General features: G+C 44.0%; 1 protein-coding gene across 1 annotated transcript in view; it reads left to right on the forward strand.

Annotated features, from left to right (window-relative positions):
- Positions 1-13,672, forward strand: part of Akap12 (A-kinase anchoring protein 12) — a 123,207-nt gene that overhangs the window by 65,245 nt on the left and 44,290 nt on the right. Inside the window, exon 2 of the mRNA XM_008847735.3 lies at positions 5,921-6,035. Within this exon, the coding sequence (XP_008845957.1) occupies positions 5,921-6,035 (115 nt within the window). The remainder of the gene's footprint in view (positions 1-5,920; positions 6,036-13,672) is intronic.

The following is a 13,672-nucleotide window of genomic DNA, read 5'->3' on the forward strand; positions in this document are numbered from 1 at the left end:
CTGCTCTTGCAGAGGACCTGGGTTCAGTTCCCAGCACCCACATGGTGGCTAACAACCATCTGAAACTCCAGTTCCTGGGATCCAACGTCCTCTTCTGAGGTCTGTGGGCATTGCATCACATGCGTACACTCACATACATGCAGGCAATACACACATACACATAAAATAATAGTAAAAAAATATTTTTTATTAAATTGCAATGTTGCGGAGTCAGTAGAGGGCTTCAGATTCCCCTGGAACTGGAGTTAAAGATGGTTCGTAGCCACCATGTGGGTGCTGGGAATTGAACCCAGGTCCTCTGAAAGAGCACTCAGTGCTCTTAACCACTGAGCCATCTCTCCAGCCCCAATAAATAAAATATTTTAAAAATATATACAAACATTTTCAAAAGTGAATCCTAATATGACTTTAAAATATTTTAGGTGAGTGCTGGCTGGCAAGATGGCTTAGCAGTTAAGACCACTTGCTGCTTTTGCAAAGGACATGGGTTTGATTCCCAGCACCCACAACCATCTGTAACATCAGTTCCAGGAATGTGATGCCCTCTTCTGGCTTCCTCGGGCATTGCATGCACATGGTGCACATACATTTAAATAAAACACTCATACACATTAAAAAAATATATAGCTGGGCGTGGTGGCACATGCCTTTAATCCTAGCACTCAGAAGGCAGAGGTAGGCAGATCTCTGTGAGTTCAAGGCTAGCCTAGTCTACATATCAAGTTCCAGGCCAGCTGGGGCTGCAGGGAGACTCTTTCACAAAAAGACCAAAAAAAATTAATAATAATGATAATAATATAAAAGTGAATGCTTAGGTGCCTATACACATTTAGGAAATACTGGCTTGAAACATATTTAAATTATCTTATGATTTTAATTAATTTAGCTGGACGTGATGGTACACGCCTGTAGTCCCAGCACTTGGGAGGCAGAGGCAGGCGGATCTCTGTGAGTTCAAGGCCAGCTTGGTCTACATAGTGAGTTCCAGGCCAGATGGAGCTTAGAGACACCCTGTTTCAAAAGACCAAAAAAAGTAATTTTTTAAAAATTGATTTTAACCTACTATTAATTCAGAAATACCTGAGTGGGTTTGTGTGTCTGTGTATGCGCTTGCCTGTACACGGGTGTGTACATGTGTGTGGAGGCCAGAGGTCTGCCTCTGTCACTCTTCAGGGTCTCTCTGTAGCCTTAGCTGTCCTGTAGACCAGGCTGGCCTTGAACTCACATAGATCCACCTGTCTCTGCCTCCCGAGTGCTGGGATTAAAGGCATGCGCCACCATGCCCGGATCAGCTTGTTTTTAAATCTTTTTATGTGTATAAGTGTTTTGCCTGTATGTATATAAATGCAATGCCCACAGAGGCCAGAAGAGGGGGTCGATTTCCTGGAACTGAAGTTACAGACAGTTGTTAGCCACCATGTGGGTGCTGGGAATCCAACCAAGTCCTCTGCAGGGGCAGCCAGTGCTCTTAACTGCTGAGCCATTTCTCCAACCCCTGCACCTTGTTTTTTGAGACAGGGTCTCTCACTGACCTGGCTGGCTGGCCAGCAAGCCCTAGGGTCCACTTGTTCCAGCCCTGTATTAGTTGCTTTTTGTTACTGTGATAAAGCACCATGACCAAGCAAGAGAAAGAGTTTATTTTGACTTATAGTTCCAGGGGATGAGTCCATCATGTTGGGGAGGCTGGCAGCACGAAAGCTCACATCTTCATTCACAAACACAAAGCAGAGAGTGAACTGGAGGTGGGGCCAGGATATGAACTCTCAAAGCGCACCCCCAGTGACATACTTCCTCCAGCAAGGCCCCACCTCCTGAAGCGTCCATGACCTCCCCAAACAGCACCTCCCACTGGATACATATACCAGCTGTGGGGATCATTCGCTTTCAAACCACTGCAAACTTCTTAGAGCTGTGGTTCGAGACCGTAGTAGGTGCTCGCTCGGTGGGTGCTGGGAACCTGAGCTCAGCCCCAGTACCTGAGTTTTTAACACTAGCAGAGAGGTATTAGATGATTAAGAAAAGGAGAAAAAAAAAAACCTTTTTCTTTTTTAAAATTGGAGGTGAAGCTGGGTGTGGTGGTGCACACCTTTCATCCCAGCATTCATACAAGCAGCCTAGTCTGTGTAGTGAGTTCCAGGCTGACTGGGGCTACAGGGAGACCCTGCCTCAAAAAAAGACAAAAAACAACCCCAAAATATTTTGAGATGAAAAGAAATGTTTGTCTGGAGATGTAGCTCTGTTGGTAAAGTGTTTGATCCCTAGCACTGTATAAATAGGGCATGATGGTGCATGTCCAGCAAGAAGTTCAGAATTTCAAGGTTATCCTCAGCTATACACCAAGTTTCAGGGCAGCATGGATACATGAGATCCTGCCTGAACAGAGAAAAAGAAAAAAAAATGAGCCTTTCATCTTCAAAAATACTTAAGATTTTGCACAAGGTCAGTGGTGGATATGTGTGAACTGGGCAAAAGAACGAGGAATGTCCCTTTTTTCTGTGGAATTTTGGTTGGTGTGTCTTGAGCTCTGAAGATTCACCTAAAACATCATCCGTGGGGTTGGGGGTACAGTTTGCATACACTTGCTGTATTCAAGCCACTTAATGAAATAAGCTCATAACTTGGTTTTAATAATGTCACTATCGTAACTTGTCTGCTACTAAAGTCACACCCCTGTCAGGTGGCTTTGTAAAGGGCAGTGGTGCTAGTTACTCTGTTACCCATTGCACACATAGACTATAAGGAGGCCTCGCAGTTGATCGGGTGGTTTTTTTCTGTATTTGTTGGGTTTTAATTTTCAATGCAGGGTTTCATTCTGTAGCCCCGGTTTGCCTGAAACTCATTATTTAGCCCAGGCTGGCCTTAAACTTGTAGTAATCCTCCTGCCTCAGCCTCCTGACCTTAGTTTTTAAGATTCATTTTCTGTTATCTAATGTACCTTGCTGTTTGTATAAGATTTCTGAAAGAGTGGAGGGAAATCTGTGCCTGTAGATCCTTGTTTAAAGAGATTCATGAGACACTGTCAGAGGGAGAGGAGAGGAAGGAAGGAGAGAGGAAGGGAGAGAGGGAGGGAGCGAGGGAGGGAGATTGAATTTGGCTCCAATTGAAGATGCTTTCGATTAAAACTGTAACCACAAAGAATTATAGAAACTGTAGAATTCTAAATTCTCTACAACTTAAGAGTTCTGATGCCTGAACAAGAATGCAATGGCCAGAAGTTTATAGCATTAAAGTGGGGTATCAAGCTCTTGGGAGGCAGAGACAGGGGATTCCCCCAGGCAAACCAGCTAGACTAGCCAAACAGGTGAACTCCAGGTTTAGTGAGATCCTGCCTCAGTAAATAAAGTAGAGAGTGATTTGAGGAAGTCTCTCGTCATCTTCTGGCATCCACACGTGCACACATGTATACTCACACACATGCACACATGTACCTATCACACACACAGAGGCATCAGAGCATCTTTCTTGTGATCTCTGTTTAATTTGCCTTGTCAATTTTTTTGTTCTTGTTTTTACATTGAGCTTTGAACTCAATCCTCCTCCTTCCTCCCTCCCCCCCAACTACCTGAGATTATAGGTTTGTGTCACCACACTTAGCTCCAGCAAGATTGTTTTAGAGCTAAGATTCATTGAGCTGCCACGTAACCCACCTAAACATGTAATCCTGTTTCTCTTCCCCAGCCCTTTACACTGTTAATCAAATCCAGCCCATCCTGTGCCCATCTCTACCGCTATCGAGTTAAAATATACTGATGTCTTTGCTGACCAGCCTTGAGGAGACACCCCCCCTCCCCGTCTTTAGCTTTCATTTGAAATTCCTATCATTCAGATTTTAGTAAGAGAAACCTTTAAGTGGAACTGTAATCTGAGTATTGCTTCTAATAACTGGACTCAGCATGAACATTTTGAAGCCAGCTGACTGTTGTGTCTGTGTGTCGGTATTAAAGTACCATGGGGTTATTTCAGGAGAAAATGCGAACGAATGAAGGGCAGTCTTGCTGGGAGCAGAGAACAGCCAGATGAAATCAGTTTAGCACTCCTCAAGGCTTCTGGATCTTTGAGCGCACAGAACCTTCAAGACTGACCCCACACCTGTGGTTTGTCCAGAGCAATCCATTGGCCTATAAACAGTGACTACAGGGGAGAGCTGAGCTTTGTGATTGACCCTTCCCTCTTTCCTTATATGTCTTCGAGTGCACATGTGCACTTCATGCGTGTAGAGGTCAGAGGACAGCCTCGCCTGTGTCGGTTACCTTCTACCTTTTGTTTGAGACAGGGTCTTCTCATTGGTTGGAACTTCACCAAGTAGGTCAGGCTCAACCTGACTCCATCACCTGGCTCTGGGGTTACAGGCACATGCCATACCTGACTTTTTATGTAGGTTCTCTGGATCTAAACTCAGGCCTTCATGTTTGTGATGCAGGCACTGTACCAACTGAGCCAATCTCCCTGGCTAATGGCTGACTTTTTTAATGGATTACGGGATCAAACTTGGATTGTCATGCTTGCATGGCAATCACTTTACAGTTACCGAGCTATCTTCCTAACCCCCACTTCGAAATATTTTTGAAGAAAAAGAACCATCCCTCACAGGCTCATGTTACTTTTCTCTTTGTTCTCTGAGGTTTGGAAACATCAGCTTTCACCCCTCAGTGCCCTGTAACTCACTTCCTTCCCTGTGTCCCCTATTCTCACAGAGCCCTTGCCTGGAGAACTTAGTTCTCAGCTTTGCCGTGACTTCCTCAGTGAAACCCTGGGCCCCCCTAGCATGGGCTAGGAGCTTCTGTTGCAATCACTTGCTCTGTGTATGTCTCCTTCAGAGAGAGAGAGAGAGACAGAGAGAATATGAATGCATGGTTATGCCACAGTGCATGTATGGCAGTCAGAGGACAACTTTCAGGCGCTGTTTCTCTCCTTCCACCATGTGGGTTCCAGGGATTGAACTCAAGGCATCAGACTTGGCACCAAGCACCTTTTTTTGCTGAGCCATCTTTCTGGCCCAAGAGTAGAGAGGTGCTCAGGGAAAGAATGGGGCGTACCCAAGAGCACTGGTGTGGGCTTCTTTTATTTAACCGCTGAGCCATCTCTCCAGCCCCTTATTTTTTATTTTATTTTTGGTTTGTTTTTGAGACAGGGTCTCCTTGTAGCCCCCTGGCCTTGAATTCACAGAGATCTACCTGCCTCTGCCTCGGGAGTGCTGGGATTAAAGGTGTGCATCACCACATCCAGCTTTTATTTTTTAATTTTATGTATATTATTGTTTTGCTTATATGTATATATGTGAACCACATTCATGCAATGACTACAGAGGCCAGAAGAGGGTGTCAGTTCTGGAACTGGAGTTACTGACTGCTTTTAGCTGCCATATGGGTGCTGAGAACTGAACTCAGGTTCTCTGCAAGAGCAGCCAGTTCTAACCACTGAGCAATCTCTCTAGCCCATTGGTATAAACTTCTTAAATGAAAGTTCACCAAGATACCATTTTAGAGTAAAAAAAAATATTCTCAGGACTGAGGATGTAGCTCAGGGACAGAGTGCCTAGCGTGGGCAAGGCTCTGGATCCCCAGCATTGCAAGGGAAAGAAAAGGAGGAGAAAAGTGTGGCTTCCACAGTAAGCTCAGGGTGGCAAGAGCCTTTGTGTCTGAAACATCTGGAATGGTGAAGAGTACCTGTCCTGCTTGTGCTCGGTTAGTGAAAGATGGAACGAATACAAAGCCTTGTGCTCAAACTCAATCTGCTGGATGAGAACATGGCACATGTTTTTTACAGTGACTGAGTCTTTTAGATAAATATCGTCATCATTGAACCCCCATGTCTCTGTATTTCTCCATTTACTTGTTTCTGTTCTGAAAATTCAAGCATTGTTTCAAACTTAGATATGTGGATTGAGATTCAGTTTACATGGCTCTGTCTTTTTCTACAGCCCTTACAGAAGAATGGTCAGCTGTCCACTGTTGGTGGTGTAACTGAACAAGGAGATGTCGGCATCCAAGAAGGAGCCCTGGATGGCCAGGAGGAAGAAATCGTGGTTGCAGATGGTAAGCCGTCCTTCTAGGCAGGCTGTGGGCAAGACATGGGAGCTGGTGGCAGACAGCACTTGCAGTGAACCGTGGACTGGGTTGTCACATATTGTCAATAGAAATACTGTCATATTGCCTGGCAGCAGATGATGTCAACAACAAAAACAATCAGTTGGCCTCCTAAGGAGGTATTTAACTGACCTTCTGGGTAGCCTCTGTACTTAGGGGCTGACATCATGCTTCCTCTGTCTGACACATCCTTACCCAGAAGTTAAAGTTTTTAAAATCATTTCCTTATCAGAAATATTTACCTGGTGTCAGATGTGAATTCTCATTGGAAACAAAGATATCATGGTTGCTTTAGAAAAGTGAGGGGCCCAGCACCTCCCCAAACTGAAAATGAAAGTAACAATTCAGATCACTCTAGAGAGAAGCCTCCAAAACCCACACAGATTTTGGGGGGTAGGTACAATGCAAGGTGCACAGGGCTCTGCTTAAATGGTAATGTTACAGCTCTGCTTAAATGGTAATGTGCTGCATATGCTCTGTATTTGAACATAGAGGTCTGGGGATGTTACCAAACGGTACATCTACCGCCACAGTGTCACTTTGATGTTAGCTTACAGGGCGGGGAGCCATACATGGGGTCAGAATCAAGCACGCTGACAGTAGGTCTTTTGAGAAAAGTGAAAGATTCCAATAAAGGTTAATGATGCTATTGAAGTACATTGGGGCCATTGGAAATGCTTAGCAGGAAAAGACACTTGCCACCAAGCATGATGATATGAGTTTAATCCCTGGCACCCACATGGTAGAAGGAGAAAACTGACTGCTGAAAGTTGTCAGCCGTCCTCTGACTTCCACACATGCCTGTGTGCACACCCCCCCCCACACACACACACATTCACGGACACACAAAAGTAATTAAATAAATAAGTGTAATTTTTTAAATGATACATTTGGGCCTGGAGAGATGGCACAGAGGTTAAGAGCAGTGACTGCCTGGCTGCTCTTATAGAGGACCTGGGTTCAGCTCCCAGCACCCACATGGTGGCTAGCAACTGTCTGTAACTCCAGTTCTAGGGGTCCAATGCCCTTGTCTATCCTCCACGGACATTACACACATGGGTGTACATATGTATATGGAGGCAAAACACATACAAACAATAAAAATAAATACATTATAAAAACCAACACCCCTTTGGGCGTGGTGGTGCACACCTTTAATCCCAGCACTTGGGAGGCAGAGGCAGGTGGATCTTTGTGAGTTTGAGGCCAGCCTGCTCTACACAGTGAGTTCCAGGACAGCTGGGGCTACAGGGAGACCCTGTCTCAAAAAGACAAAAGAAAAAAAAAAAAAAACCCAACACCCCAATATCTTCAATGAGAATTTGATGTGCAATAAGTTGGCTCCTGTATGCAATATAAATAAGAAAGAGAAAAGGAGTTTGGGGACTCTTATCCCATCTGATAAGATTCTTTGAACACACGGAACCCATTTCTCTTCTTCCATGCCCCCACAGCGCTGTGTCAAGCTGGGAGCTGCTTTGAAGTTGATGGGAAGACTGATCTTTATATAGCACCACAGGCACCATATAAAGTTAGAAATGCATACACAGTCTCCCAGATGGAGTATTTGCCTGACCTAGTGTGAGAGTTTCAAATAATATCCACCAGAATAATTGGAGTAGACCCAACTCAAATTCCCAAGGCCAATCCTTTGTCCTCCAGAGTTCACTACTGAATTAAATCAAGCAGTGGCCAGTGTATGTATACAGGTGTGCGTGTGTGTGTGTGTGTGTGTGTGTGTGTGTGTGTGTGTGTAGGCCTCACTCCTTGGGAGCTGTCCACCTTGATTTTTGAGACTGAGTCTCTTGTGGGCCTGAAAATCTCAAGTAGGCCAGACTGACTGGCCACCCATCCCCAGGGATCTGCCTGTCTCTGCCATCCCATCACTGGGGAAGCTTGTGCCACATGGCATGGCTTTTTTAGTGGATTCATATTTGCAAGGAAAGCACTTTGTCAACTAAGCCATCTCCCCAGCCCCCCGGTGGCCATTTTTTATTTTACTCTGACCCTAAGTTATTATTGTGCTGGTCCCTTCAAGGAAGATGACAGCCAAGAAATGGTTCTCTACTTTCCATACAGGCCAGCAGGGGAGACATGAAGATAGGCAGGAGAAGATTAAAAACAATAATACATAAGACTAAAAAGAGGCCACTTGGTGACAGCCTAATGCATTTTTCAAGAGATGAGAGCTGCTCAGAGATCAGGTGGAGAAGTTCTCGCATGCAAGTCATGGGTGGCATAAAATCTGGGGATAGAAGAGAAATTGGGTTTAGATGTGTCAAGATCAGAGTTGGAGCTGAGGCCCAGTGTTTAGAGCACTTGTCTACAATGTGCAAGGCCTCAGTGTGATATGCAGCACTACAGGAGAAGAAAAGAGGTATGAGAACAGTCAGCCAATACCTGATGTGGGCTGCCTCCCCATGAACTTGGAGATAGAAGGCAGGGCCTGTGCATTCTGGGCAAAAACTGTGCCACTGTCCATTTTTCTAATCACATCATTGTTCTTAGTAATTACGGTAATGTCATGAGCTAAGTAATGTTCCTGGTGATTAGTAATGTTCCAGATGATTAGAATCTCAAACCCAGCTGCCAACCACTGCACTGTCCCCATGCAGAGCACATGTAGAGAAAGCTCCCAGGAGGAACCGTGTGGTCCCAGCAGGTTCCAGAATGTCCAGTCTCTGGTCTGTGGGCTGCATGTAGCCCAGGAGAACTATGAATATGACCCAACACAAAACCATAAACTTATTTTAAACATTATGAGATTTGTTTTCATGTGTAATTTTTTTCTCCAACTTGACTTTTTAGTTCTGGAGCCTGAACTTTGTAGACGACAAGATTGTGTCATAATGTCAAAAAGTTGGGCACCCCTGACAGAAGAACATGGTCTGGATAAAAGGGAGCCAAAAGCAGTGTGGTTTGGGAAATATTTTGCACAGAGTGTGAGATCTCTGAACTATACAGCAAAAGAGGCTGTGGTGAGCAGACTTCTTTTTTAAAAATGATTTTTTAAATTACATTTTTGTCTCTTTATTTGGTGTGCACGTGTGCGAATGACTTGCTGGAGTTGGCTTTCTGCTTCCACCATTTATTTATTTATTTATTTATTTATTTATTTATTTAATTTATTTAGTGTGTGTTTGTGTGTGAGTGTGTGCATGTCATGGTGCATATGTGAAGGTCAGAGGACAGCCCGCAGGAGCCAGTTCTTTCTACCCTGGCCTAGCTAATTGTATAGGCTAGATGGGGGGATGGGGCAGGCACATGTCCCATAAGATCCCAGAGAGTGTGGATGTTACTTTTAAGTGGTGACGCGTTTCCTGGAGGTTTGCTGCTGGCTGTCTTTCTTTACTCCAGATGGGATTGCTCAGATATTTCAGCCCCATGGCTAAACACTGACTTTTATACAAAGCCATTCTGTCCCCACCCTATGACTATATTCCGTGGCCTCCCAGACCTTTGACCACGGATAGCCAAATGCTTCATACAGGAAGAGTAGAAACTAACAACAGACTTTGGCTGTCAAAAGATCATGAAAAGAGTTTGTCCTCTGGAAATGTCTGAACATCCCTTGAAGGCCCAGGTCCATAGAGGCCAGCACAACGGTCTCTTCTTCAGGCCTCTTGTCAGGATGGACTTTCCTCCTGTTAGAAGCATCTTGTGCTTTTGACATCGTGTTAAGCCTGTGGTTAGGTGATTTAAGAAACTTTTTTTACATTTATTTAGTGTGAGTGTGTGTGTGCCTACACAAGCATATGTGCATACTCAGTACATTTGTATGTGAAGGTCAGAAGACAACTTGTGGGAGTTGGGAGTTCTGGAACTTGAAAGCCCGTCATCAGGCTAGGCAGCAAGTGCCTTTACTCAGCCATCTCACTGGCCCGTTAGGTACCTTTAAATTGTGTATGTTTGGGGCTGGAGAGATGACTTAACGGTTAAAAACACTGGCTGTTCTTGCAGAAGACCCAGGTTCAAATCCTAGCACCCACATGGCTAACAACTGTCCGTAACTCCAGTTCCAGGGGATCCAACAGCCTCTTCTGTCCTTGACGGGCATTGCACGACACAGGTGCACTTACCTACATGCAGGCAATACACGCATGCACATTAAAAAAAATTGTATATGTTTGTGTGTGGTATATGTGAACTTGTGTGCATAAGTGTGTGTACCCGTATGCATCTATCTTCATCTTATTTATTATTTCATTTTATTTTAGACAGGGTTTCACTGTGTAGCCCTGGCTGGCCCAGAATGCATAGAGATTGGTCTGCCTCTGGGATTAAAGGCCTATGCCACTACACCTTTGACCTTATTTATTTTTATTATTATTTTATTTTGTGTGTATGAGTGTATTACCTGCATGTGTGTAAGTGCACCTGTGTTGTGCAATACCCATGGAGGTCAGAAGAGGGTATCAGGTTCCCTGGAACTGGAGTTATGGACTGTTGTTAGCCACCATTTGGGTGCTGGAATCAAACTGGATCCTCTGCAAGAGCAGACAGTGCTCTTAACCGCTGAACCATCTCTCCAGCCCACTTTGACCTTATTTTTTGAGACAGGATGTCTCACTGAACCAGAAGCTTATGGTTTTGGCAAGCTAGTTCCCTGGGTCTGCCTGTCTCCACCTCCCAATGCTGGGGTTACAGGAACCTCATAACTATGCCCAGCTTTCAAATAGGTGCCAGAGATTCAAACTCAGATTATCTTGCTCTTACAGCAAGCACTCTTACCCCCCCTTTGATCCATTTCCCCAAACCCCTATGGTTAGGTTTTTATGGTTATTTCTGAAAATGAGAATTCTACCTAGAAGATTATTATCCTACAAACAAAAAAAATGTTTGAGGATGTAAACACTTAACTGTAGGATTTATGGGGTGGGGCTTGGTTCCTACCACAGTCCACTTAAATAAGAACAAGTTTGATACATGGTGGTTCCTGGGAAGACTGGCAAACAGTGGCATTTGATGAACTAGACTGACTGATGGAAATAAAGTACCACCAAGGGGCTGGGCATGGTGGCACACACCTTTAATCCTAGCACTTGGGAGGCACTGGCAGGCAGATCTTTGTCAGTTCAAGGCCAGTGTGGTCTACATAGTGAGTTCAAGGCCAGCTGGAGCTACAGGGAGACCCTGTCTCAAAAAGACCAAAAAAAAAAAAAGTACCACCAAGGGTCATTCCTACCCACAGGTTACTTTAAAGTAACAAAATTTATGAGGCCGTGGGTATAGCTCAGTGGTATAGTACCTGCCTAGTATACCGGGGGTCTGGGTTTGATCCCTCACTAACAAAAAGAAAAAAAAAAAAAAAAAAGCCAGGGGGGGGGGGGAAAACCTGTAGTCCCAGCACTGGGGAGGCAGAGGCAGGTGGATCTCTATGAGTTCAAGGCCAGCCTGGTCTACATAGTGAGTTCCAGGACAGCTGGGGCTACAGGGAGACCCTGTCTCAAAAAGACCAAAAAAAAAACCTAAAAAAACACCTGGGTATGGTAGTTTTTTCTTGCCTATAATCCCAGTACTTGGGAAGCTTCAATAGTGAATTGTTTCAATGTTCAAGGCCAGCCTGGGCTACATAGGGAGTTCAGGGCACCTCTGGTACCAGTTTTCTGTATTTTATCTCGTTGTGATAAAAATAACCCAAAGAAGCAATTTAAGGGAGAAAGGGTTTAGTCTACCTCAAAGATAGAGTCCATCACGGCAGAGAAGTTTTGGCTGTAGAAGCAGAGGCTGCCGGTGACATTGCATCCACAGCCAGGAAGCCAAGAGCGATGAACGAACATCCCAATGTCCTCACTCGGCTAGCATTCCTTTCTGCTGCCCAGGATGGAAGCCCAGGGAACAGGCACCACCTACTTTTCGGGTGAGTCTTCCCATCTGAGTTAATCTAATTAAAATAATCCTTCACGGGTTTGACCAGAAACTAACTTTAGATAATTCCTGCCAGGGTTAATCCCTCACCCAGAGGCTTACCTCTTAGGTGAGTCTAGATCCTGTCAAGTTAACAATTAATCTTAATCATCACAACTAAAGAAGTGATTGACAACACTTTTAGACAGAGACAGTGAAAGTTTTCCTCCCTTCCACTTGCAGGTTCTGAATTCAGGAATGCGGATAATTCAGGAGTATTAAACCTCTTTTCCTTGCCAGCTTCTGCTTGCTTGCCTCCCTTCTTTCCTTTTTCCTTAATTACTTCCTTCCATCTTTTCTTCTGATTTAAAAACTTTATTTTAGTGATAGAACTATTTACTAAATTTGGCAGTGTGTGATGTCGCATTACAACTATGCCTTAATTAAAACAGCCTGACTCTTAGCATCCATTATAGCCAAAAGGGGACCTGTTCTTAGACCTAGCTCTAAGAACCTGTTCCTTCAGATTTCTCCCAGAACTGTGCTCTCAAACCAAGCCCTCCCCCTCTCTTTTATTGAAACAGTATATCCAGCATGAAGGGGGAAAGGAAAAAAAATGGAAGGATTATCAGGAAATTTGTCCATTCTGACCCCTATTGACCAAGAACTACATGCACAGCCACAGATAGATGTTATCAATTTGATACTGTTATTTGCAACACAAATGGAATAATAATCTCATTGCCTTTAAAGATCACCTGTTTGCAGTGCTTGGTGTGTAAAACATACCCACACATTCATGCATTGTTTTGGGTCAAGGTCGGAGAAGGGCCATAAGTGATTAATGCCATATGTTTTAGGTTACAAGAGGAGCAAAACTTGTTTACATTATAAGAAAGTTGTGATACTGTTGAATGATATCAAAACACAAGACTCATTTTTAGCTTGCAAAAGTTAAGGTAAAAAGCATTTGTCCAGAGCATGTTGATATTGTAAAGGTCATTCCTACAACTAACTACATTGTAAACTGAACAGTAGGATCAGGTACAAAGGCAGGGAGATGGCAACATGGCCTCAAGTCTATAACTTCAGAGCCATCTTTTAAAATATTTATTTGGGACCAGGTGTGGTGGCACACTTTTAATCTTAGGACTTGGGAGGCAGAAGTAGGTGGATCTCTGTGAGTTCTGGGCCAGCTGGGGCTACAGGGAAATCCTGTCTCAGAAAGACCCCCCCCCAAAAAAAGAATAAAATTAAATATTTATTTGTGTGTGTGTGTGTGTGTGTGTGTGTGTGTGTGTGTTAAGAATAAAATTAAATATTTATTTGTGTGTGTGTGTGTATGTAAGTAAGTGAGAAGACAACTTTTGGGAGTCAGTTCTCAACTTTTAAGAATTTATTTATATTTTATGCGTATAAACGTTTTGTCTGCACATATGTAAGTGCACCACATGTGTCAGTGCTGGAAGAAGTCAGAAAAGGGCATCAGATCCCCCTGGAACTGGAGTTATAAATGGTTGTTAGCTGTCATGTAGGTGCTGGGACTGGAACCTGGGTCTTCTGTCAGATTAGCCAGTGCTCTTAACTGCTGAGCCATTTCTTCAGTGCCTGTGATGAGGAAATCTTAGCATCCCATTTCTGATGACACTATACTGAACAAAATGTCTACAGAACTGGTAGGGATGGACATGATGTAACTACAATACTCATGTATGAAATTCTCAGAAAATTTATATATA

The sequence above is a fragment of the Nannospalax galili genome, unplaced genomic scaffold (genome assembly GCF_000622305.1).
Source record: "Nannospalax galili isolate Female #2095 unplaced genomic scaffold, S.galili_v1.0 scaffold563, whole genome shotgun sequence".
In the NCBI taxonomy this organism is placed as follows: domain Eukaryota; kingdom Metazoa; phylum Chordata; class Mammalia; order Rodentia; family Spalacidae; genus Nannospalax; species Nannospalax galili.